The sequence below is a fragment of the Vespa crabro genome, chromosome 8, assembly GCF_910589235.1.
Source record: "Vespa crabro chromosome 8, iyVesCrab1.2, whole genome shotgun sequence".
In the NCBI taxonomy this organism is placed as follows: domain Eukaryota; kingdom Metazoa; phylum Arthropoda; class Insecta; order Hymenoptera; family Vespidae; genus Vespa; species Vespa crabro.
In genome coordinates, this window is record NC_060962.1 from 5,056,785 (window position 1) to 5,084,738 (window position 27,954).

General features: G+C 28.9%; 2 protein-coding genes and 1 long non-coding RNA gene across 14 annotated transcripts in view; 2 read left to right on the forward strand and 1 right to left on the reverse strand.

The window, feature by feature from the left end:
• LOC124426072 overlaps nt 1-4,922 on the forward strand; it is a 33,258-nt gene extending 28,336 nt beyond the window's left edge. The window contains exon 4 of the long non-coding RNA XR_006942642.1: nt 4,025-4,922. This is a non-coding gene — a long non-coding RNA (uncharacterized LOC124426072). The remainder of the gene's footprint in view (nt 1-4,024) is intronic.
• Nucleotides 4,923-15,206: 10,284 nt separating this feature from the next.
• Nucleotides 15,207-27,954, reverse strand: part of LOC124426065 (bromodomain-containing protein 7) — a 57,776-nt gene continuing 45,028 nt past the window's right edge. Inside the window, exons 2-5 of one of the 9 annotated variants that reach the window (XM_046967333.1) lie at nt 20,595-20,652; nt 18,681-18,791; nt 16,200-17,894; nt 15,208-16,038 (exon numbers count right to left, since the gene is read on the reverse strand). In XM_046967333.1, the coding sequence (XP_046823289.1) occupies nt 15,392-16,038; nt 16,200-17,784 (2,232 nt within the window). In that variant the 5' untranslated portion in view covers nt 17,785-17,894; nt 18,681-18,791; nt 20,595-20,652 and the 3' untranslated portion in view covers nt 15,208-15,391. Of the gene's footprint in view, nt 16,039-16,199; nt 17,895-18,680; nt 19,027-19,595; nt 20,079-20,594; nt 21,063-27,954 lie in introns of those variants that run through there. The other 8 variants (XM_046967336.1, XM_046967331.1, XM_046967334.1 and 5 more) reach the window with 8 other exon arrangements.
• LOC124426063 (solute carrier family 12 member 4) overlaps nt 22,453-27,954 on the forward strand; it is a 91,354-nt gene continuing 85,852 nt past the window's right edge. The window contains exons 1-2 of one of the 4 annotated variants that reach the window (XM_046967323.1): nt 22,453-22,885; nt 23,545-23,870. In XM_046967323.1, coding sequence (XP_046823279.1) covers nt 23,789-23,870 — 82 coding nt within the window. In that variant the 5' untranslated portion in view covers nt 22,453-22,885; nt 23,545-23,788. The remainder of the gene's footprint in view (nt 22,886-23,544; nt 23,871-27,954) is intronic. The other 3 variants (XM_046967322.1, XM_046967320.1, XM_046967321.1) reach the window with 3 other exon arrangements.

The window sequence follows — 27,954 nt, forward strand, 5'->3', positions numbered from 1 at the left end:
GTTTCTTATTAGAACGACAATTAAGTTGGAGGTAATAGAAGCGTATGTATGTGTGTTTATGTGTATGTTCTTGTGTATATCTGTGTGTGTGTTTATTATACGTAACAATGACATTTTCTATAATATGAGAAAATAATAACTATCAGAAAATTCTTCATAATCCTTCGATTACGGTAACGAGAACGACGTCGAAAAGATGCACGTGGTAACTATATTCTGAAGTACATTGTCTTCAAGTTTTCTCATAGTTCTCGTTAGCTTTAACGTTGCTTCAAGAGAAAATCGATCAAAGAAATAGGATTATTATTATTATTATTATTATTATTATTATTATTATTATTATAAAATGTTTTCTTCAAGATGGATACCAAAATGGATGCCAAGATGTCCGATTTATTAAAATAGTATATCTGAATATTCGTGATTGATTTCGGGACGATAATTTACTTTCTTCGTCTTTCTTCCTTTGTTTTTTTTTTTTTTTTTTTTATATATATATAAGAATCCTGACAAAAAGATAGAGATCCTAATACAAATTGACTCATAAAATATCTTTATCAATTTAATCGATTTTCTTTCTAATTGTATCGACACGCATCTCGTTGCGATACAACGATTGGATTATATTTTATATTTTCGAAAAAAAAAAAGGAAAATTCAAATTAATTAATTCCAAGGAGAAGATTTCACCGTCCTATCTTAAGGAATTAATAGACAAGAATTCGACAAAGCGAAAGAGGATCTTACGAGATATTGTATGAATAAGTTTTGTAACAGAAAGTGGACTATTGTCTGATTAATATGAAAACTAATTATATAACTAAGTTATTGTGACATTGGAGGAGATTTGGATTTGTCTGTTCATGGTTTATTTGATTAGAGAGAACGAAGATGTACTGTCATTTTCAGAAAATCTACGAGTCATCGAATATTATACGTAACTCGATTGTTCATTGAATGAACCCGTTTCACGAACAGATGATGTCTATGCGATCAATTAAATTTTGTTAAGATTTATACTATATTTTATATACTTATAGTTTTGTTTTAAAAATTATTATTATTATTATTATTATTATTATTATTATTATTATTATTATTATTAGTTTATTTTCTTCTTTTTTATTTATTTTTTTTTTAAATTTACGAGAACATATGTTGCATTCCCCCGTTGTAATCTTCTTCATGTAATCGTGTAAAAACAACCCAAATTATTTACTAAACAATTCATAAATAGTTATTCGATTTCTTTCGAGCATGTTGCACGTGTATTATCATCAGACGCAAGTTATAAATCTAATTTTTATCAATAGAATAGTATTTAAGGGTGTGACGTCATATTCCTCGAATGAAATTTCATTTTATCTGTTAAATCAGTACGTAGAAAATTTTGTTGACCTTAAAAAAAAAATTTCTCTCTCTCTCTTTCTCTCTCTCTCTCTCTCTCTCTCTTTCGTTCTCTTCACAGGTTTATTTATACTCTATTCGTCCTCTATTCGTCTGTTTACGTTTCTCGTCGATCACTGGAGACTAAATTAACGAATAAATTAACGATAGAAACTCTACGTTGTTGGATTTAACGATTAGAACGGATTTAACGACGCATATCCAACGTTTACGCAACCATCGAAATTTCTTGCATCGGCATAAACTACACACCACTATAGTGAATGTATTAAAGCTCTTAAAGTGTCTTGTAATACCGAGCTCAAAATTAGTTCACAGTTAACTAATGCCTAAGTAAGTACTCACATTTCATTCGTGTTTTATAGTCGATAATTTTATCGTCGTATTCATCATTCGATATCGCATATATATATATATATATATATATATATTTTCATACATATGTACAATTTTAAAGAAATTCATTAATTCGTTATTATACATGAGAGACAATAAATAATATATTTTTTTTATTACAAATGGCCATTTTGATATGAAAAATTATCGTTTATAAGAAAAAAATGTATCCAAATGTATTTAAAATAGTCTTATCTTATTCATATATATGTGTATGTCATTAAGAGAAATTTCAATGCGTTTCTTATTTTTTCTTATCAATTATTCAAGATTCAACGTTGTCGAATTATTTCTGTATTGTCAAAACTATTAGAGAATATTATCCGTCATATGGATCATCGAACAGATTTCTGTTCTAAAGATTTCGTTCGTTCTCAGTATAATCGTACAACGTCGTATTATTTTTATTCGATTTTCAATCAACATTTAACATTATTCACATTTAATCGAATAACTTTAATTATTATAATACAATCATTGTAATTAATGATTATCAAAATATTCGCCATTTCTCGTTTACGATGGATCTATAATGATTTCAAAATTGTCCATTTAAAACAACTTATTATATCTTAAAAGTTTTGAAGGAATGTGTGTCGAATGTATGTGTTTTTTGATAATCAAATTTCGTTTCACGTTGCTCACCGTCGTTTTTTAAACAACAACTTAACATGTACTATATAACTAGCAGCTGTTGCACACCGCAACGGTTGTGCATCCTCTATCGTTTCTCGATCAAAGATCACTGAAAACCTCTATGCCTGTTTTATGTACGTTTGATTCATATTTTTCTACTGAAATATTCCACGCCACCTTATGGTGTTTTCGTTTCGTTAGACCATTACCGATGATGATGATGATGATGAAGACGACGACGATGATGATGATGATGATGATGATGATGATGATGATACGATGGTAATGTTTATTGAGTACGATAGTGCCGATAAATACTTACTCGTTAGTTCATTTTGTTCAATGCAAAAATTTTCTATAAAAATCATCCGAGACAATGCTAATGGACATATCTCATAGAATTGTAGACAACTTATAAGAAAATGGATCTTTTTTTCTTTTTTTTTCACGCCGTCTGATGATAGTTTTCTCGTTCTATTAAATCTCTCCTTTATCAGATTTTTTATTCGAGCTAACGGTATTTTTTTTATCTTACTCGTTTAAAAGTTAATTTGTTTCAAAAGATAAAGTAGATATGTAAGGGAACAGATAACAAAAAATTATATAATTATTATTATTGATGTTGTTATTGTTGTTGTTGTTGTTTTTGTTGTTATTATTATTATTTTATATGATCGAAATTATACTCATTATTTTAATGATAAATTATTATCAAATTAATTTGGACCATATTACAATGATTAGTATTATAATTATATGAGTTTGTTATTTCTAATGAATATTATAAACAATGGACATACATATTGCATTTAATTTCGCATTTACACACACACACACACACACACACATATATATATATATATACACATGTTATAACGTGGTCGATAATATGTCATTAAAATATTAAAATGGTCTCAAAAAATAAAAATAAAAATAAAAAAGAAATAACAATGCACAAAGATAATTATAGATTAAAGAATTGGATGAACGATTTTGTTGAAGAATTTTTAGAAGCAATTTTCTTCTTTCCGATATTTTTCTTTTTTCTTTTTTGACGTTACCATAAAAATTTTTTCTATGGCGCATGAGAAATAGTTACCTTATTTACACCTTTATATATACATATATATATATACTTACGTGGATTGTATCGGAGATGGCAAAGTTAGTTATGATTTTCATCGCGTTTATTATCTACCTGCATGTTACTTCGTATATACCTGAAACATTACAAAATTAGGTATTATATCGTGCTATCTGGATTAACTATTAGAGGTTATAGCAAGAAGATCACACCGTTACTATCGCGAATGAAATTTCATTACCTGTGTATTAATATTATTTTTGTTCGCATTATAAAGTAATAAAAGAAAGAGAGAGAAAGAGAGAGAGAGAAATGTAATGAAAAAATTTTATTATCGTTAGATATTAAACAAAAATTATTAGGGCACATGAAATATATTAATGAAATAATAATAATAATAATAATAATAATAATAATAATAATAATAAGTAAAAGTAAATTTTGCAACGATTCGAAAGAAACTCATTGAAAGTACTTATAATTTCACTTTTTTTTTTTCAGACGACCGACATATTATTTTTGAAGGACCTTCTTTCTTAATCTACACGTTTTTATTTTTATCGTCTTGAAACTGGCTCTGTCTCGCAAAATTCAGTGTAAATATCAGCTTTCGTTAAGAAAAAAAAAAAAGAAAAGACAAAAAAAGAACAAAAAGAAACAAAAATATAATCGAATAAAAGAGAAAAACTCCAAACGACAGACAATTCACGCAACATTAAATAAAAAAGAATATCTTTTATATATATATACATATACATATTTTATTTATATATTTATATATTTATATATTTATATATATATATATATGTAAAGTTAATTTCGTCAATTATTCAAAACGATATTCAGGCTCGAAGTAAAATTATTTTCCATTCCTTTTTCTTTTTTCTGTTTTCTTTTCTTTTTTCTTTTTTTTTTTTTTTTTCTACTCCGAGACGATCATTTTTTCCCGATGAAACTTACATTCTATTTATTTTTCTTCGCGTGCGTTCTTTTACTCTCACGTACATTGTTCGTCTATTTTATATTTTGCTTTATTATGGTTAATATTTTTATGACCATCTTCGCTGAAGTATTCGTAGTTCCAAAAAAAAAGAAACGGAGGAAGATAAAACCTCGATAAACTTTTTTTCTTATATTATAATAAATATACGAAAATGTTTCCTATCGAAACTTCGAGCGGAAATGTTAGCAGACAAATAAGAATATCGATAGGGGACGATGACGACAACAAGAACGACGACGACGACGACAGATCATCCGTAAAAGGAAAGTCGAGAAGAATAAGAGACCCTTTTTCCTTTGGAGCTTTGTCGGGCATATAAGTGTCAAGAAAAAGATGACGATACATAATAAAAAGTATTATGGACATTGAAATGTTCATACTTCCGTTTAACATCTACTTCTTACTCTTATTTGTGTTCGATTGCAACGTCCTATCATTTTTATCCCATTGGATATGAAATATTGTAAATTGGAAATCCGATTTGGATAGGTTAAACATAAAGTTATCCATAATCAATCGATATCAAATGATATTTCGTAGGATTTTAAATTTGATAGAGACGGGGTTTAAGTTAAAGGAATAAGGGTGAAGGGAAAAATAACGAGATGAGAAGAACCGTAACTTTTTTTTATTTTATTTTTGAAATCGATTTTTACGAAAGAGATGATGAAAAAGAAATTAATAAATAAATGAATAAATAATAAAACGATGGAAGGAAAAATGGGAATGAAAAATTATCCTCATTTAAGATAATACATGTAATACGTGTTATTTTCTTTTTCTTTTTCTTTTTTTTTTTCAAATATAATTCACCTTGTGAGGTATAAAATGTAAATAATAAGAGATAGAGTGAGAGAGACAGAAAGAGAAAGAGACAGAGATAGAGAAAGAAAAAAGAAAGAAAAAGGGAGAGAGAGAGATATATATATACATATATAAAGGAGTTTTTAAAAGGATGTAAACGAAATCATGTAAAAAGAATTTAATATTCTTTTCTCTTCTTTTCTTCGTTTGTTTTTGTTTATTTATTATTTTTTTGTTTTTTGTTTTCTTCTCTTTTCTTTTCTTTTCTTTTCTCTTATACCCAAACGGAATTATTATATAATATGAAAGTAATATAACATTACTTACACAATTATATTTAATTTCAATAGATTAATACAATTTATAAATTTTTTGATATTACATCGTACGTAAATCCATTTACAGGGTATTTCGCGTAATTGTTTTACTTACCATTTTTTCTTTCTCTTTTAAAAAGAAATTACGGTAGCGTGATAAAATGATTAAAAAAAAAAAAAGAAGAAAAAGAAAAACGAAGAAAAACGCTTGAACTAAAAAGCCTACGGTGCTCGATCGTCGACGGATTACAAAAAAAAAAAAAAAAAAAAAAAAAAAATTAAAAATAAAAAGAATAAAATAAAATAAAATAAAATAAAATAAAATAAAAAAATAAAAGAAAAAAATAGGAATATCGAGATCATCTTAATTCTTTTAAAACACTCGTGTTCTCTTCTCTCTTTTATGTTTTTTCTTTTTTCTTTTTTTTTTCTTTTTTTTTTTCTTATCTCTTCCGATCTTCTTCTCTATCCTTCGCCAAAATTATAAAATTACATTATTTTTCTTTCTCCCTTTTTCTTCCTCGATAATAATTTTGTAATCACTCTTCGACCCGAAAATATTTGATCGAAACGACATAGCCAAACAAGGCCGCTATTTATTTAATGTTTTGTTATCAAAAATAAATTCCAATCAATAGATTTATAATGAAATATCAATACGCGTATTGTATATATGTGATAGAAAATCAAATTATTACAATGTAATTATTATTGAAATGCAAATTATTACATGTAATTATTTTTATCGATTAAAAAAAAGTTCATATTATACTTGACCGTTTTGCTTTACAAAAATATTTATTATTAATTAATAAAAATACTGCAGCAGTAAAGAAAAAGTGTTAAAGTTCATTTATTCCTAATTGCTATTCTTCAAAATACAAACAAAATATATACATAATAATAAAACATATATACATATATATATCCGATAAATCTAAAAATCTAATTTTCTATTAAATTCGATTACGCATCGTCGATAAAATACTTTTGTTTCTAAAAAGCACACACATACACAGAGAGAGAAAGAGAGGGAGAGAGAGAGGGAGAGAGAGAGAGTGAGAGAGAGAGAGACAAAGAATTAAACATAGAAGTAATGTTGATTTAACTCTTCTTCGTTAATTCCATTTGTTTAGTTTGAAACTTGAACGGGAATGAAACGAAGGGGTAAAGGGGAGGGGACGAGAAGAAAAGGGATTGGATAGGGATGAGTGAGAGAAAAGGACAACGGGGTGGGGTGAAAGGGAAAAGTGAATTAATACCTTCGGCACCAACCAAAGGGAAAGGAAATATCTATATAAAAGAAAGGTAACGATGCTCTCGTTTAAACGTCGTTTCGGAAAATAAAATCACCGGAAGGAAAGAAATTCGTTAGCCTTCTTCTTGTCGCTAGGGTTTAAGATAAGATATCGTAAAAAAGGAGATGCGATTAGCTTTGTTCGTTTTGTCGTGTAAAAGACCGGGGCGTAAGAACAAAAGAAAGAAAATGTTAGATACGCTTTTCACCGGCAAAAGGAAAAGAAAAAGATGAAAATAAAAAAAAAAATGGAGGAGAAAGAGAAAGAAAAAAGGAGAAGAGAAAGAGAGAGAGAGAGAGAGAGAAAGAAGAAATGAAAAAAAGGAAAGAGTAAATAAATTCTTCGATAATGTCGTTACGTTCTCCTTTGTACAATTTTTCAAGGTCGAACTATTTAGTTCCACTTCTCTCTTTCTCTTTCTCTCTCTTTCTTTCTCTCTCTCTCTCTCTCTCTCTCTCTCTCTCTCTCTCTCTCTCTCTCTCTCTCTCTCTCTCTCTTAATTCATTTATTCTGGTAAGTAAAAAATATATCTTTAATATAATATAATAGTGATTTAATTAATCCAATGATTAAACTCGAACTTATTACTTATATGATACATTTTTTCTGCAATTTTGTAATATATGTATTTATTTGTTTATTTGCTTATTCATCTGTTTGTTTTTTTGTTTCGTTCGTTTGTTTCCAAAAGTTCGCCAATTACATTATATAAAATTAAAGAAGAAAGAGAAATGTTTTTTTTTTTCTTTGCTTTTAATAAGATTAGTATATATAACGAATGGTATAATGATACGATTTAAAGAAAAGTAAAAAAGAAAAGTGAGAAAAGAAAAGGACAAACGAAAAAAGGAAAAGGAACGATAAATGATCTTAAAAATGAACGTTATTGTTATTATCATTATGATTATTATTTTTAATGTGTTGAAAATATAGCAATTTTTTTCTACGATATGAATATGTTATCGAAAAAGTTACGAAAATTCAAATGGCATTCAATCGGCTAAATAAATGTTATCGTGAGATTTTTCGAAAGTAAAATTCACTCGCGAGTGAATCTCACGCATTATTGAGATAAATGAAAATACAAGTAAAAAAAAAGAAAAAAAAAGAAATTGAAACAGAGAGAGAGAGAGAGAGAGAGAGAGAGAGAGAGAATTGTTATTCTAATTACATTCGCCGAAAATTAGAAAAGCCTCTAAAATATTCATATACACATTAATAGACACCACCACTGGCGGTTTTTCCTTTATAATAAATTCATTACTCCCTCGATCTACTAATTACATTCCTTTCTCAGCTAGTCGACTCTACGTATGTATCATATATATATATGATATATATGATACGCTATATATATATATATATATATATATATATATATATGATATATATGATATATATATAATATATATATGATATATATATGAGCCGTTTATTTTGAAAGTGGCCTAACTCCATTTATCTTCAAATCGAGGTATTTAATGGTTTGCGTTTCAATGAATTTAAAAATATACGTATAGGATACAAATGAGTTTTACTACTTAAGTGTATCTAAGAGTGTTAAATTTATAATTCCTATTAAAATAATGGCAATTATTAAGTGAATAATATGCGTTTTCTTATCAAGAATGAAGTTAGGACACTTTCAAAATTAACAATCAGATTCATTATAAAATTTGAAGGTGCCCAAGTCCATTCAACATAATTTAAGATGCTTCAAATTGAAAAAAACAATACTCAATTTATTTTACATATCTTTAAAACACTTTGAAAACAATTTATGCGATTCAAAACATTTTTTAACTATATAACGTACAAAATTACGAACATAAATTTATTACAAAACGATTTACTACACATCTAGATTTTGTGTGTGTGAAAGGGATTTGAAGAAACCATGATGTTCGGGTGGTATATATCGTAATAGGTCAATTATGTTCTTGAATTTTGCTGTTGTAATTTGTTTGATATTTTTATACAGTGGTGTCAATACAATATTTTCGAACTTTCTTGATCAACCCCGACGTGGTAATAAATTCAGGACTTTAAAATTTTCATTTTCATTCATTGATTTAAGTATAAATGGAGTTAGGCCACTTTCAAAATAAACGGTTAAATTATTGAACTAACTCTGAAAACTTTTGTGTCAAGAAAAAATCATATTTGCTAGGAAAATAACCTGAAATGCTTTACTGATAAATAAGATAAAGTTGTACATGTAATTATAGCAACCGGAAAAAATTGACAAATGGAGTTAGGCCATTTTCAAAATAAACGGCTCATATATATATGTGCATGAGTTCGATAGAAACGATACATAGAGGGTGTTTCATTAAACTCAACTACTTCATATAAATATCTCTCTAGCTTTTTTTTTATTTCTTCTACAATACTAATAAAGTGCCAGAGAAAAAAATTTTCTGATCAAAAGAGTGTTAACAATATTACTTAGATTAATATTTGAATTTCTCCCTTTTCATTTTTCTTTTTCCTTTTTTTTTCTTGTTCTTGTTTTTTGACGTAATCGATATCCATGTACACATATACGTATATATATATTTTTTATTTTTCTTTTTTTTCTGTTTATTTTTCTCCTTTTTAAATTCAACGATACCCACTGAATTAAAATTTAGATGGTGGTAATTTTGAAAAAGAAAAAAAAAAAGAAATGAAAGAGATTAATTAGAATATTCGTCACTTGTTCGAATGTAGAACAATTTTTTTCTTTATTTTTAAATTTTGTTTTTCTTTTTTTTTCTGCTGTTGTTTCTTTTTGTTGTATTATTTTAAAACAACATAGATATTTTTACACGATATATTTAAATAAAACACCCTGTATGCTTAGAAATATATGCATACAATTATTGCATACGTATTACAAGTATTACCTGTATAATGTGTGGTGTGAGTTTTAGAAATGACGACATTGTTATTAAATTTCTATTGAAAGAAACAAGATTATTTCGGAATAATGAAAATGCATAGAAAACAGACAGACTGGGATTTATTTAAAATTGTATTGCATCAATGATAAAAGTAATAAGCTTTCGGCATATGTCGACTTTCGCACGTTGTTATGTATTATTTCGTTGAATCTCACCACATTCTTTACGATGAACGAAAAATGTTCTATTTTTTTTTTCTTTTTCTTTTTTTGAAAATTTCGAATTGGACGAATGAAATTAGATACGGCGGCTCTCTTGGCCATGTAAACAAATACCTATGAATAATAAATCTAAATTACAAAAATATCTTGAATATATCGCAAATTTGTATTTTTCAATCTCTGGAATCTCTAGGATATATATATATATATATATATATATATATATATATATATATACATATATGTATAACGAGTTTCGTACGAAAATCTAATTGGAATAATGAAAATTTTGTTGGCTCTCAGAATCCTGTAGTTTGTATCCTGAATTATACTACGTACTACAGTATATAACTACGTCTAAAAGTTTACCTTAAAAAAAAAAGAAAAAAAATAAATAAATAAATAAATAAATATTTCAATCATAAAAGTTACATATCTGACGGACGAGTACATTGACGTTCGAAACATTTTTAATATCTCGTATCAAATAATTTGCATGAATCTCTTATCGATTTGTTATCATTACAATATTTGTACATTCTTTTACTTTTTTTTTTTTTTTTAATAAAAATATTTTAATCATTTTATCGAAACAAAAGAAGTTAAATATTTTTTGACGAACGTATACATTAGCAATGATCCTTGAAAACAATTTTTAATATCTCGTTTCAAATAATTTGCAGGAATCTCTTATCAATATTTGTTATCATTAGAACGTTCGGGTATTCTTTTTTTTCATTAGAAAAATATTTTAATCATTTTATCAAACATTTTTTAATAACTCCTTTCAAATAATATTATCAAAAATTTTCTATCATCAATTTATTATAAGAAATATATCGATACATTTCTTATTATTTATGAAAATATTTTAACTGATTATAATAATGCCATTAAAAAGCAAAAGAAAAAAAAACAGAAAATAATAAAAAAAGGAGAAGAAAGAAATAGGATTCAATTATTATTGAAATGAAATGAATTTGAATGTTATTAAAAAATTTTGCAAAACAATATTCTTGATATTCATTTTCGCAAATATTATAATAACAATAATATAAAAAAAATTTTAATAAATAATTCGATATACATATTAATTCTTATAATAGATATTTAATTTTATTCTTACTTCTCGATTAGTATATCTCGATTAGTATAGCTACATACTATATATAATAATGATATATCTATTATTATCTTTATGTCGAAATAAATCTTTTACATAGGATCGTAAAAAAAGTACGTTTAAAAAGAAAATTTGCCGATAATTCATTCAAATTAACAATAAATGGATTATTAAAAGCACTTTAATACTAATTGGATCGGGAAGATTTAATCGGATAAGTTCTCTAATTTCCTACAAGGAAGGATGACTAACGTAAGCAGTAATAACATAGTAAGTAGTAACGATCGTACATATATGTATATATATATATATATATATATATATATATATATATATATATATATACATACATACATATATATATACATACGTACTTATATACATATATATATATATATATATGCATATACCTATACGTATGTAGATAAGTATATGCATGTGATAAAGTACGAATGTGTAAAGTAGACTTTATTGCACCATTTCGTGGTAAATATACCTTGTTCTTTCAACGGCATGCTTCTAGTTGATCGTAAACCCAAATATAAGGGTAGTAAGATTATTATGCATTTTTAAGACACACCCAACATGGATTATTTGAGTGAATTTTCACACTCAGCTTTCGATATATCTAAACGTGCCACTTGTTGTTTTCTTTCTTTTTCTTTTTCTTTTCTTTTCTTTTCTTTTCTTTTCTTTTTTTCTCTAGAAAAAATCTTTCGACATACAACGAGATCTTTAAATTTTCTCCGTTCGAACGTTTCACGATTATTAATTATTTCATATTAATTTATTAATATAGGATAATTCTTTTTCTTTTTTCTATTGATATAACGACCATTAATATCGTATTGTTTGTTTTTATATTTTTATTTTATTATTAGATGCAAAATATATTTCTCTCTCTCTCTCTTTCTTTTTCTTCGAGACACTTCGTAAAAATAAAATGAAATTAAATCTTACGATTTAATTTTGATTTGAACATATTCATACTATATTTAATAGATTACCTTTTGTAATTTGTATTTATTATACAATATATTTTTATTTTATTATCAGACATGCAAAATCTTCTTTTATATTCTTTAACGATATATTTTATAAAAAAATCGAACGCCTCAGAATTTTTATTATGTTTAATATAATCCAGTTCTTTTTACAAAATCGTATTTATTTATTATATTTTATAACACTTTTTATCTTGCTCGAAATATTTTATAAAATCAAATCAAATTAAGTCCTTTGATTTTCAATATTATTATAAATTATATTAATTCTGACTTTTAGAATTTTTATATTACTATATTACTATAAACATATATAAACATATATAAATATATATATGTATATATATACAATTTTTGACGATCGGTATGTGTTTGAAAATTTGGCATTAAAAATTTCTTTTAAAAAAGAATAAGTATAATTCGTATTACGTATGACTATACGTGTATCTTGTCCACTTGTCCGATTATCGACTCACCTCGACTACTTGCAATCCACTTTACTTTCCGTGTCCGATCAATGACGCTTTGACTACTCGTGCAGAAGACTCGTTTCATTCCGGGGAACGATTGTTAACAGAATCCAATGACAAAGTATGAAAGGATTATAATTTGATTGGAGAAAATACAAATAAAATAAAATAAAAAATTAATTGATATTGGTATATATTCGAAATTTTATATATATATATATATATATATATATATATATATAATAAATATTATAGTATATATACATTTTGTTATAACAAATTAAAAGATATATCTAAAGAGAAAAGAATAATATTTCAAATTATAATCGATTGTTGTTATTAAAAAAAAAAAAAGGGTCAATAAAAAGGCACGCTAGTTTCCCATTAAACAATCTTCTGAAAATTTTGTCGAACTATTTTTAAAATATTATTTAATTATTTATCATCATTTCTTTTTCTTTTCTTTTTTTTTTTTGCAGAAAAAGTTTACTTAGTAAAAAATTATCGGTATGGTCGATTAAAAGAAAGAAAAAAAAAAAAAAAAAAAAAAAAAGAAAAAACAAAGAAAGAAGAATGAATGAATACAAATAATCGTATAAAAAAAAAATTGCCAAAAAAGTACTATTGAAGTAGTTCAATATGTTCAATTCGTATTCGATATATATATATGGCTAAAGTTTTTTTTTTATTTTTATATACCAATTATTATATTCTAATAAATTCCTTTATTTTATTTATATACGTATTATCCTATATGTCTGAAATTATGTACATATACATATACATATACATATACATATATATATATATATATATATATATATGCAAAGTGTGTTAATCTCAAATATTTCTTTATACGTATATTCGTTTCTTCGTTTCATAACGCAATTCTTTTTAAAAACAGACAAAAAGCTATTTTGAAATGTCGCTGGCAGATACGTTTATTAATCATGAGCATACGTAGCTTCGAGCAAAATACCAGGATACGTATGTACGTACTTATATATATATGTATATATCTATATATATATATATATATATATACGTGTACATAGGTACATATAGGCGTATACATACATAGATACATACATGCATACGTTCGTAAAATGGTCGAGTCCATTTCTACAATCTCACATTGGCCAGATTGCATTTCTGAATTTCGCAATAAAACGTGAAAAAGATAATGGTGATTCGCTTTTAGGATCAGATTTTTTAATCTTCAAACGAGAAATTTTTATTGGAACTCGTAGAATTTATATTAAAAATTTTAAAGATATAAAATGAAATAATGTGACAGTGGTACTATAAATACATTTTGGCAAATAAATTTTATTCAATTTAAGATATATTATTATCCAATCTATATAATGAGATATATCAAAGATATTTATGTGTTAACATTTAGTGGAAGATAATATTAATTGTTAGCTAATAATAAAAGTATATATATATATATATATATACTTTTTCTTTTTCCTTTTTTTTTTTGATTCTTTTATATTGGTTACTCTACAAATAGAGATATTTATTTTTTGATTGATATAGATTTTATTTGATACCATTGTTAAAAATTTGCAAATTGATTTTTTAATGAAAAAGAATTTACTTTGTCAATATTAATTTTTATATTTAGTATAGTTTCTCATTCTCTGTCTCTCTCTCTCTCTCTCTGGTATATTATTTATCCCCAAAAGGATACATTTTATTGAACTAAGATATATCTCTTATATTTTCTTGAAATTTAAAGAAAGTAAAAAGAAAACAAACAAAAAAGAAAAGAAATAATTAACAAATTAATCTAATCGAAAAGGATATTTTCAAATATTAAAATAATATTAAAAGAATATTTACAAATAAAATTATTTTCTTATATCTTTTCCCATTATATTTTGTTTTATATTATTCATATTTAATAGATTTTCTAAATAGAAAAAAAAAAAGACTTCGTTCGATCCAATCGAATTATTAAAAATTAAAAAACCAATATTCATATTTTTTTAAAAGAATAATATTTGTCAACTTCTCTCTCTCTTTCTCTCTCTCTCAGATTTCTTCTCTCTTTCTCTCTCTTTTCCCATCATTTTTCCATTAAATTTTCTATTATAATCTCAGAAATGTAATATAGATGATGGACTTGTTAGGAATCGATAATAATATTGTATCCTTGCTATTCCTCTAGACATATTCCTCTATAAATAGATTTATGATATAAAAGGATTATTTGATAACAATATATTGAAATGGAATAATTTGTAATTATGATTGTTATCTTGTCTGGTAATTTTAGTTAAACGAAATATATCGTATTGCTTTGGATACATACGGTATATACGAATAATATATTCATTATCGATTTTATAATTAACATGAAAATAATTATCAATATATCTCGAATTTCATTACAAAGGTATATAGTCAATTTATTAATATCTCTGACGATATTGATTATTAATTATATTAATTAATCGCTTATATATTACGAAATAAATATTATAATAATAAAATAAAAGATATAAGTGTAATAAATGAACGATGACAGAGAATAAGAAATTTGTTTTCAATTTAAATGTTATTTATTTATAACATACGATGAGAGAATGTATCTATTATTATTATTATTATTATTATTATTATTATTATTATTATTACTATTATTATTATTATTATTACTATTATTATGTGAATGTGTAATAAAATGTACAATGTATCCTTAAACATTAAGCATGTTCCACACGTTAAAATACTATGATTCCGATAATATATCTTCAAGCGTTTTGTCGTCGTGTAATGGTGAATGTCCTAATGTAGGATCGCTTTCCAAAAACTCTCGGAGTTCAGATTCCAGATCGGGAACACCCGATGTCTCCGTCGTACTTAATAAAGACGGTGAGTTTTGATTGTGCGTAACACCGATTTGGATTTGATTCGGATTGACAATACTGATAGTTTGATTTTGTTGACTGTTTGGACTTAACAAACTCGTATTTGTAATAGGCGATGGCGGTGGTAACAAATTTGTTGGTACTTGATTGCCATTATTAGATTGTAACAATGTATTTTCCGTAACTATTGCTGGATTATGAGTAATTGGTTCAACTTCCATTGGTTCACCTCCAGCTAAAGGTGCTATACCCATTGCCCTACGTAATCCATCAACTGGTGCTATAGCTGACGGTGGAAGTTTCTTTGCTATTTCCGTAAGATTATCCGTAATCTTATCGGCTAGGGCAACTTCAGTTTCCGAGGGCTTTGGAACGTTCGATAAATGAGCTGGTGGAGGTGCCGAGAGACGATCGTGTTGTACTTGTTTCAAACGACCCAACATCTGCGAAGTATCGTCTAAACGACTTTGTAAGGTTGCACGATCCTCGCTGAACTTTAATTCCTCCTCTAAAATATTCAGAAATACGAACATATAAATCACGTGTATCTATGTATATAAAACTTGAAAACTAAGTTTAATATATATTACGTAGATAAATAGATGGATAGAGAGAGAAAGAGAGAGAGAGAGAGAGAGAGAGAGAGAGGGAAATATGGAAGATAATTACCTAATTTTTCCAAAAAATTCATATCAATTCCCAATTCCGACAATGTTTTCAATTGATCGATATCCACACGAACTTTCTCAAACGACGGAATGTTTTTATTAATATCTTGCATAGGTTTCTCTAATAAATGTTTAATCTTTTCCTCTTCCTCTTTAAGCCTTCTTTTCTCTTCGAGAAACTTTTTCGTTTTTCTATGATCGCCACCAGTTAATATATCCAATAAATCGTCGACCATAGTTAATGTATAATCACAGTCTTTTGCAAAATCTAAAATAGATTCTGCGTACTGAACAGCGGTTTCATCACCGTAAGTCTGATAAACTAGATCAGTCTCTTCTTTAGTAAGATTAGCAAAAGTGGAATCGTAACTTGGAGCATAAGATCCAAATGCTCCATAATACAATGGCTTAACTGGTTTCGACATATTTCTTCTATCTTCTCTGAAACCGGCTAATGCACCAGTACCGTGATTCAATTTTCCTATTAATTGCCCTAACGATACTGGCCTTTGATTGGTACCAGGTATAACACCATCTCCAGGTACTATAATTTGTAAACTCGTAGTACCATCTTTTTTTTGTCTCAAAAATCCCATTTTAGAGTTTAAACGTTTTAAACTTAATTTATCTGCTGCCGATTTGGCAGCACCACGTGCTTGTTTAAGAATTTCTTCGGGTGTTAAATCGTCCGGTATAGCTTCGAATTTGCCCAAACTCGCCAATCTCATTTTTCTTTGATTTTCCTTTCGCAATTCTTCGGCCTCCTCGTTTCTTTCCTCTTGTTCTCTTTCTCTTTCAATTTGTTCCTCGGTAACAAGTACATCTGGATTATTAGGATCTTCAACTCCTAATTCAAATCCAAGCTCCTCCTTTGATATATCATGCATGTACGTTAAAACGGGTCTTAACTGTCTAAGTTTTTCTGGAGTAACCATTTTTAATCCAACGTGTAACAATTTCTTGGCTGCCTTATAATATATAGTATCCTGATGGTTATACGTAGTTGCGTTATTACACATGAGCTTAAAATCGTCTATAAATTCATTTAAATTCTGATAATTATTATCGTCTATCTTTTGTTTTATAGTACTAAAATCCATCGGATTTGTTATTATTTGAGAATAACCAGGTGCAATACTATCGGTCACTGGCCAAGCGAAGAATTGTTGTGGATCACGCTTTTCCATTGACCTTAACAAATGTTCCAATAATCTTTGGAGTGGCGTACGCTCTGCTATTTTCCGAAGAACGCATGTTCTAGGCTCGCGATGTGGCGAGAGTGAACTAATTTGATTAGTAACATTGATTCTAGGTTCATTGCTCGATAAAGGTCTAGGAGATAACAATTGTTGATTTGGAATCTTCTTGGGTACCTCGACAAAACCTTCGTCCGCGTCGCCCACTGATTCCTGACTTGACTCTTCTCTTCGTCTCTTTTTATCTTTGTGATGATGTTTGTGCCGTTTATCCTTTTTCTTCTTTTTCTTTTTAAGCTTCTTGTGACCCATGTACCTATCATATTCTGAGTCTCCTTGCGTGACAGAGTAATTTATACCTAGTTGCTGTTGGTAGTGCTGAGATAACATAATGCCTTGGCTTGGAGAATCGTTGCCGTATTCTGGAGTCCCACTGCTGCCTCCTACCTTTAAAATTAATTTTAAAGTAGGCGGTTTGTCCGTTGTCGTATATTGTCCTTCTGTTGACAAAATAGATGACCATTAAATAAAATGCAAACAATAAGATTTCAGGCATCCGGAAAGCTCTAACGTAAGCTATATGTAATTGACATGATATAACTAATGCATGCACAAATGGTGTAATTTGCAAAAAATCAAAGTGCAGGATAATAGCATAACTTAGCAGTATAAATGCTTTTCTATACGTCCTGTGTGTAATTCAACAGGACTGATTATAAAGTGCAATTGAAAAATTAATTAACTTCTACAGGGTATTAAAAAAAGGGAAAAGGGTTTTCATTCTAATAATTATATACAGATGGTTTTATAACAGGATAGTGACCTTGTTTTCACATTAACGAACTGGAAGCGAGATGGAAGTAGCTCAGTTTGAACTAAATAAATCTTAATAGAAATATATAATAAAATAATTTTCATTGTAACATAGACCGACCTATTTTGCAGGAACGGTGAGGAGGAAGTAATTATTATAATTGAAAATACATCTTAAAGGGCTAAAGCAAAGCAGTTACGGTCTTTAATTCCGTAATACATAACAGCCAGGGAACTATGCGGTTGAAGTGCAACAGGTTTACTTTATTTTATCTTCTTATCGTAGAGTAATATCTTTTATCTTTTGCAATATTTTCATACAAGAGATCAATGATTTATCATTATCGATCTTGTTGCACTTCAACTTGTTTTAAAAGACAAAAATGGATAGGTTTGGGGTATTTAAATAACTTTGGAGCACAGCTAGCTTCTGTCGTGCAACCAGTCCATGTCTGTAGTTACACGTCACTTACTTCCACGTCGAGCCTGTCGTTGTGGAACCTTCGTTTATACTTTTGAATCCACCTCACTTCTACTCCAACCTCACTCTCAGTTTGTCCGTGGTGAAAACGTAGTCAAAATTCCTGTGCATCATTTTAACTATGAGTACGAGAAGGATTCTAATGAAAATAATGAGAAGATCAATTTGGCGTAGCTTCTAAGACTACATTTCTATCCCTCAAGGTAAATGCCTTCTTAAATCTAACACCCATTCCTTTAGAGCAACACCATCCACAGTTCAATGTTTTCATTTGAATCCTCGACTATGTACTTAAGATAGATATACAAAATTCTATCCATAACAGCATCTTTGAAATGCTGCAAAAGTAATATAAGATACACACACACATATTTATATATATATATATATAAATATATATAAATGAGGTATAAAAATCATAAATGGGAACAATGTGCTTGACAGTGTGAATCGCTTTTATTTACTGTACAAAAGAAGAAGAATATTTTTATATAGGGAATAATAGGAAATAACAAATATTCTTCTTAACATAACAGAGAAGATAATTCCCAGATCGTGCAGTATACCTTTACCGTATACCTTTGTCTTTGCTACAATGATAACGCTTTAAACACTTGAATTTATAAAAACAATGTCACATTCTATATCATTCTAGTTGATGGAAAGTAGAGAGACCATGTCCGGTAAGAGAGAAAAAAAAAAAAAAAAAAGCATCATAATAAGAGATATACGGTGGCGTGCGATCAATAAATGAAATTTTTATATTCTTACGATAACAAACGCGAGGAGTATCACGCGATTTAGAAAGAAGTATCGACGTCAATGTCGTTTTTTTCTTTTTTTTTTAGTCTTCGTTAAATAATCATCGTTATAATATTGTATGCCATACCGAATGACCGAATCTCACCTTCGTGTCTTTGTCGCTTATGTTTTTTGTGCTTCTTTGAACCCATGATTTGGCACGTTTGGCCACGGCCTTATTAGAAAATAGGTTATTTATCGCGATAAATAAAAATTAACTTCCAAACGACATTAAAATGCAACTGACGAACATATTACACTCCTTTGGAAAAGTAAAGCGCAAACTGCGACCATCGAATACGTCACGGAGCAACTTTCCGAACCGTTATACACCACTATTATAATTATACTCAGGTAGGCTAGTATTGTTTCTTTGATTGGTCAACGTAAGAACATGGCGCTCGCTTCGTTAGAAACCGCGCGTAATTCAAATGTCTACAAATACCTTCGAACAATATAAAAGAGACAATAGACGATTGATCTTTAATTATTGTTCCATATTATTGTTAAATAATATCAAATATATCAGTGAAATTTTTATTAAGATCTTCGACAAAGATTTTCGTATTACACTTTTTTTTTCTTTTTTTTTTTTTTTCTTTTTTTTTTTTTTTACAAAATGTCAATACACTAATAAATTTTTTTATCATTATCAAATGACATAACTTTTTCAATTTAACCATCGAATATTACAATTATTTAATATCACGAAACGGATTACGAAGAAATCTGATTTTCTTCGAAGGTCTTTGTATACGATTAGGAACGAAGCCTATGCGATGCGTCTTGTCTCATTAGTCGTTAACAATGTTTTAAGATTGATTTTAGATTTTTCCATGATAAAATATAATTCTTCGTACGTGTAAATTAACATCCATTGATAATTTTGATTATTTCGTAATCGAATTAAAGATGTAAGATACGTCCTAACCTAGAAAATATATTTCGAAGCAATTCGTACTTATGTACAGTAAGCGAGAAACGAAAAATAGTAAACGTATATTCGCGATAACGTACGTTATATTCAAGATTATTTTACATTGTAACATTTTCAAAATGATTTAAGGTTAATATTGTTAAATATAAATAAATTTGATAGGCTTACCTGTTACAAAGAGAAGCCGCACACCGACGATATACGATTAAAGAACGACAACGATCAGCTGTTTCGGCGAAAATCCAACGAAAAGTAAGAAAGAGAAAGAAACACCATTAGTATTTGAGATAGTATTGGAACTATGTATTTGCGATGCAGAAAGTAATAAGTACTACTGTGCGGAATGTCTACCGAATGGAATCGAGTAGAATCGAGTGAAATCGAGTTTTCTAGATGTGTCCGATCATTGCACGTGCCACTTCATGGATCTAAATATAATGTCGTTAAAAAGTCGAAGTTTTCATACTTCAATATCAATGTTTCCTGTTACATTTTAATGAACAAATCAAAATGTACTTTCGAAATTTTTTTTCCTTTTTTCAGATTTTTTTCTTTCCTATCGTTTTCTCCTTTTTTTTTCTTATTGTTTTTCTTTTTTTTTTTCTTTCTTTTTTCTTTGCTTTATCGATAATTATAATTACTTTATTTACAATGTTCAATCCAATCGCAATGAATTATTTACTGTATAATTATTACTTTCGTTCGATTAAGACGTAACGTCGATGAGCTTTCACGAGTTCAATCGCGATACGAATACATGTATTCGAAATTTAATGATAAAATTTAATACATAAGTACATATTATACCGTAGATAAAAGTATATCACATGTTCGCGAAAGAAATTACAACTATTGATTATAGTATTACGTATTTCTTTGAAGGACGTAATGATAATTTAAAAAAAAAAAGATCTAATATATATATATATGATATGGATTATACGAAAAAGAAGAACTTCCTGCATTCTGCTGCCACCTGGATCGTTTGAATGAACGATCAAACGAATAGAAATAAATGCAAACGAAAATGATTAATATCGTTTAGAAAAAGAAAAAGAAAAAGAAAAAGGAGAAAGAGAAAAGAAAAAAAAGGAAGAAACAAAAAAGTCGTATTCCAATTTGAATAAAAATTAAATCGATACGTGGATTCAGCGCAAAAAAAAAATTATCATCGCGATACGATTTATCTGAGTAATTATTTTTTCGAATAAAAATTACCAATAAAAACGAGACATATTAAAAGAAAAAAAAAAGGCACCTCGAACTCTTCGATACGGCCCTGAGGAGAGGAGAATGACGCGCTTTTAAAAACGAAATATACAACGAAGCCGGTAAATGCTTACGGCACGTGTATACCCATCCCCCACTACATTAAAATCAACGAATCATCGAACAAGAAATTACCCCACTACTAAGAATCATGAGACATTCGTATACGCATTCGAGTACGTTCGGATGATTTCGGATGGATTCGCTTATACTCGGACGCATTCGTCTACCGGTCCGAAAGCACGAGCTCGTCGCGTGCGTCGTCGTCGTCGTCGTCATCGTCGCCGCCTTCTCGTCGCGTCGTCGGTGCGTCGAATGCAAGAGAAAGAGAAAGAGAGAGAAAGAGAGAGAAAGAGAGAGAGAGAGACAAAGAGAAAAAGAGAGAGAAAGGGAAAGAAAGAAACAGACGGACGAGAGAGAAGGAGAAAGAGAGAAAGGGAAAGAGAAAAAGAGAGTGAGAGTGAGCGCAGCGCGTAAAGCGCATTCATCGTTTTCATAGTAGTAGTGTTGTGTCGTAGCGCATAAGTCTCGTCGACTCATCCCTCTCACCCCGCGACCCGTCTCACCACCCTTACCATTCTCTTCCTTGCCGTCACTCTTTTCCACGCAAACCAATTTTACTTTATACACACATACATACATACATACATACATACATACATATCTATATATTTTATGTTGTGTATATATGCACATGTATAGATATATATATATATGTGATGTGTGATATGTATATATACATATATATACACAACGGAAGACGCTCTATCGCCTCCCCTCCGCGCGACCGGCGGGAGTTAACGAACGGCGTGCGTTTAGCACGCGCTTCCCAGCTAGACTTCTCGTTAGTACGGTAAAAGAGGCTCGACTCTCTGCGTGTGTCGAACGAGACTTATCGTCGCCGTTCTTCTCATCGTCGTTGTTGTCGTCGTCGTCGTCGTCGTCGTCGTCGTCGTCGTCGTCGTCATCGTCGTCATCGTCGTCATCCTCGTTTTGTCGTCGTTTTGTCATTATCCGTTATCGTGGCGTCGTCGCGAAAAGAGAAAAAAAAAAAGAAAACAAAAAAAGAAAATTTACAATATCAAGAAAGCTTACGTTTTCGTCGTTACGATCTAATCGTTCTACCTTGTCCTACGTATTTACACGAACAATTACGGGAATGGACGAAAAGAGATAGGACGAAGAATAAAGTAATTTTTGATATCTCTTTACTTTCTCTCTCTCTCTCTCTCTCTCTCTCCTTTTTTTTTTACATCTACGTCTTCGTCTCGGTATCTTTCTTTTAGTCCTTCTCTTTCTATCTCTCTTTTCTCTGTTTATTTTCCTTTTTTTTTTCTTTTTTTTTTTTCACGTAAAAAAACGAACGAACGATATCGGGAATTCTCTGACAACGTTTAACGTGAATTTGGGCAAAATTAATATTACTGATTTATCTTTATATTTTATATAAGTCATGTTACGAACGAATCGATATTTCTTAATTTGACGATTACGACGTGAAATGGCGAATTGATAAATCCTTCTTTATCGTCGTTTATCGGACGTTAAAGGAGGAAGAAAGTGTTGCGGCCTATTCGTCGTAACCGTTCGATATCGGAAGGGAAGAGGAGGAGAAATTTATTCCAGGTGGTAGGAAGGAGAAAAGTATTAAGAAAGGATATAAGATAAATAAAAGGAAGAGGAAGAAAGAAAGAAAGAAAGAAAGAGTGAGAGAGAGAAATATATATATATATATATATATATATATATATATATATATCGTGGAATTATTAATCGAGACAATATTTTCATCGTTCTCTTCTTCTCTCTCGTCTCATTTTTTTTCTTTTGTATACCAATATTACTTCAGCATCATTACTACCACTACTATAACTACCACCATCGTCATCATACTACCATCACTACTACCACCACCACACCAGCACCCCACCACTACCACCACCACCACCACCACCACTACCACTACTACTACTAGAATCAGCACCATTTCAGCGCTGTAGATTACTATCACTAACTAGTTACTACTATTTACCTACTCGTAAGACTTGTAACGACCGAAGTCTAACTAAAGGGGTAGTAGTGACGAGGCAAGAATGGAACGCTTCAGAGTAACGCCAGCAAATAATACGGCGCAGTATACTCAACCATTGCAACGATCTTCTATTCACGAACATGGTAAGTTAGTTTTACCACTTTGTTCAGACGCTCTTATTAGAAACGCGTGGGTTCGTCGACCACGTGGTTGTATGTATTTACAACATTTTGTTTTTAAATTCCTTCAAGATTTTTTTCATTTCCAAAGTCGTTCGATTCTCTCTCTCTCTCTCTCTCTCTCTCTCTCTTTCTCTTTTTCATATCTTCATCTCTCTGTCTGTCTATCTTTTTCCCTATGTTTATCTCTATCTCTATGTCTAACGTGCGGACTACTCTTTTCTTCCATCTATTCGTCTTCGTCTTTCTTTCTGTGTTTGTTTCTCTCTCTCTCTCTCTTTCTCTCTCTTTCTCTCTCTCTCTCTTCCTCTCTCTCTCTTTCTCTCTTTCTGTCTCTCTCTCGATCGTGCCGATGACGTTATTTCTTCAGGGGCTTTGACCCACCACACTTCGACGCCTGATTTTCTTATGTGTCTGGCTCATGTCGCCAAAGACGGATCGATTATTCCATCGTCGAAAGCGAAATCGACTGGAATTCTTTCTACATGAATATATACCTATCTATGTATATGTATATATATACATACATACATACATATATATATATACATATATGTATTTGAGAATTTTTATGATACAAGGACGTTATACGGATGTTGCCCTGTCATCGTTTTGTTATGTCATTGAATAGTCGGCTAATGTTGCTAACTTTGCTGATTGTCGTTAAAGATAACGTCTATTTTCTTTTTTCTCTCTCTCTCTCTCTTTCTCTCTCACTAATTTTTTTTTTTTTTTGAGAGAGAATGTCAAGGGTTCGAAAACTTACGATCGGTATCTTTCTAATTCTATAAGATTGAAAATTTGTTGTTTCTTATACGATAATTATAACGATTGAGATATTACGTTATTCTAATATAGCTAATTAGTTGCATATTTGATATCATAGTTTGGGTTTTTTTTATTATAATAATACTGACAAACCATGTGTGTGTATGTGTGTGTGTGTTTGTGTGTATGTGTGTAAGTATTAAAAAAAAAAAAAAAAAAAAATAGAAAAAGTAATTGTAGCTAAATAGCTACTTTTTGTTTTCCCTTCTTTCTTCCTCTGGATGCTGTTGCAACTTGCAACTTGAGTAATATAAAAGAGATAAATTTGTCGATCATCGTTCGCGCTAACTAACTCTAACATAACGTTTTTATTTTATTTTATTTCTTTTTTTTTCTTCTTCTCCTCCTCTTCTTCTTCTCCTCCTCTTCTTCTTCTTATACTCTTACGAAAGACTTGCAAATCGACTTAAGGCTGTTTCTTTATGCATCGAGTTAACCTTGAACATTGAAAATACCAACGAGTGACCCAAAAGTTAAACACTTAATAATTTAACAAATTCCTTTTTCTTTTTCTTTTCTTTTTTGGGAGGGGGTGGGGGTGGGGGCTGGATGAATGAGAGAAGGGAGAAGGGCAATGAGATGAAGAATCGACGAAGTCATAAAGAATCGATCGACTTTGTAATTATCACCACGTTATTATGAATTTTTATTAAGGAATATCACATAATACGAGAGAGAGAGAGAGAGAGAGAGAGAGAGAGAGAGAGAGAGAGAGAGAGAGAGAGAGAAATATCTCTCTATGAGATAATAAAGAGGAAACGAAGATCGTTAGACGAGATATAATGGCTCGTTGACACCACGATAAAAATGCACGATGTATTGCTTTAGAGTATACAAGATCATTCGATCAGCAATAAGTAAAGGTTATGAGAACGATGATGATGCTTGTTCATCTTTATAAACGAAGCGCATATATATATATATATATATATATATATATATATATATATATATTATCGTTTGTCCGTATTATGTTTTTAAAGAACGCGAGCCTGAATCGTCGTTTTAAAGGATTTTATATTTAATAAAGATTGCCGTTGACATCATTTTTCATCTAACGATACAACTAACGTCGCGATTTCTTTGTTCCTCGAAAAGGGCGAAGAAAGGGCGGATAGGGTCTCATTATATAGATGTATATATAGTATTCTCGTGAAGATATTAAATGTAAAAAAAGAGCAAGAGAAAAAAAATTAATGCGGACATTGGAAGACTCTATCGTAGATTTTGCGTTTCGTTAAAGAAACATCGTTAATCTTTCTGGAAAAAAAAAAAAAAAAAATAAATAAAAATTACTTCGTTATAATTAATTTCCTGTTATTTTCTTTTTGTCTTTGTCTTTTTTTCTGTTTTTCTTTTTTTTTTTTTTTTTTTTTTTTCTTTTTACTTAAGATTTTATTTAATTAAATTCTTGTATAATTTAGGAAAGGAAAGATCAGGATTATATATTGAAAATGAAATAGTATAATATACGATTGGTTTATTGAAATACTCGTGCATATTAATTTTAGTGAAATAATAAAAGATATAAGTGCAGGAATTGTGTTAAAAATTTCTCAACAATTAATTTTCAAACAATTAATTAGTTTATTCCAATCTCGAAGAAGAAAAAGAAAGAAAAGAAAAGGAAATAACTTGAAAAGTCTCGAAGGTTAATAATTTTTTTAAGATCACCTAGGAACTTTTCGTTTATTTAGGGACTTTTTTGCTCATCTAAAAACTCTTATATCATCTAAGGGACTTTTGATTTATCCCTTAGTTTATTACATATTACGATGAAACGTTTGTTCGTTAATCGACCGAGAATAAAGATAGATATTTAATTTATTAAAAATAATATATTTATTTGCATATAAATGACATATAAGTAACATTGGTAATTCGTTGCATACAAATCTATTAAAAATAATATATATATATATATATATATATATATATATATATATATTTGTTTACACAAATATAAACCGCATCATCATTGTTAATTTATTTACACAATCATTATTGTTGTTATTGTTTTTGGTTTCAAGATATGTATATATTTATTATTATTTGTTATCATAAAAGAAGAATATTTCGGGTTTATTATTAGAAAATTTCATTAAGAAATAATTAAACAAATACCTTGTAAAGTGCATATATGGGGACAGAGAGAGAGAGAGAGAGAGAAAGAGAGAGAGAGAGAGAGAGAGAGAGACAAAATGGGTTTGCCTTTCTTGATTGTGCCAGGGTTCGAACCCATGTTGCCTACATTTTGCGTGCGGTACTCTCACCGCTTAGCTAAACCAAGAACCCTGAATTTCCTATCGTTCATAGTCTCCTTCACATAAGCCTTCACATAATTGACGTCTAACAACTTCGTTAAACACTCCATGAATTTTCGGATATATTTTAACGAAAAAAAAATATTTTCTAAAGAGGAAAAATTACCTTCTATGATCCAAATAATAATAATAATAACAATAATAATAATAATAATAATAATATACAATAATATATAGTAATAATAATAGTAAACCAAAAAAAAAAGAAAAAAGAGAATGAAAAATACAGAAACATAGAAAATATGAAAAGGTATTCGCAGATATGTGTCGTATTATAAAATTGACTTAAAAAGTTAATGCGAACGAATTATCTAAGTAAGACTATGTTATTCGCTGATAAATATAATTACCTATCAATCATATTCAGTCATCATTATAGTCATTATTGAAAGACGTGTATTAGGAAGGTTGTTATAACAATTGCGTGATAGGAAGTAATGATGATGTAGAAAAAGTGGAAGAATTTCTGGAAAAGGAAATATTCAAAAGCGGAGATCAGGTGAAAAAAGGTCCACAAGGACGGTCTATTTTTTTAGCGTATATAATGAAGATTAAAATAATAACAATGATTATGACGATGATGATATTGCGATGACAATAATCAACAAAATAATTAGAAGGATTAATGTAAATTAATTAAGATAATTAATTAAATATACTTACAAAAATTCTATTTGAGTAGAAAGAATAATATTGATCAACGATAGGTAGTCAGTCATACGATCCTTTCATTTTACGTTAGTTTGCTCTTATTACAATAGGGGGAAAAAAAAAACGATAAGGGTAAATTATTATTACTGCTATTTTTCAACCTTCGAATATATAATATTTAACCAAGTACATATATATATATATATATATATATATATATATATATATATATATATACATATATA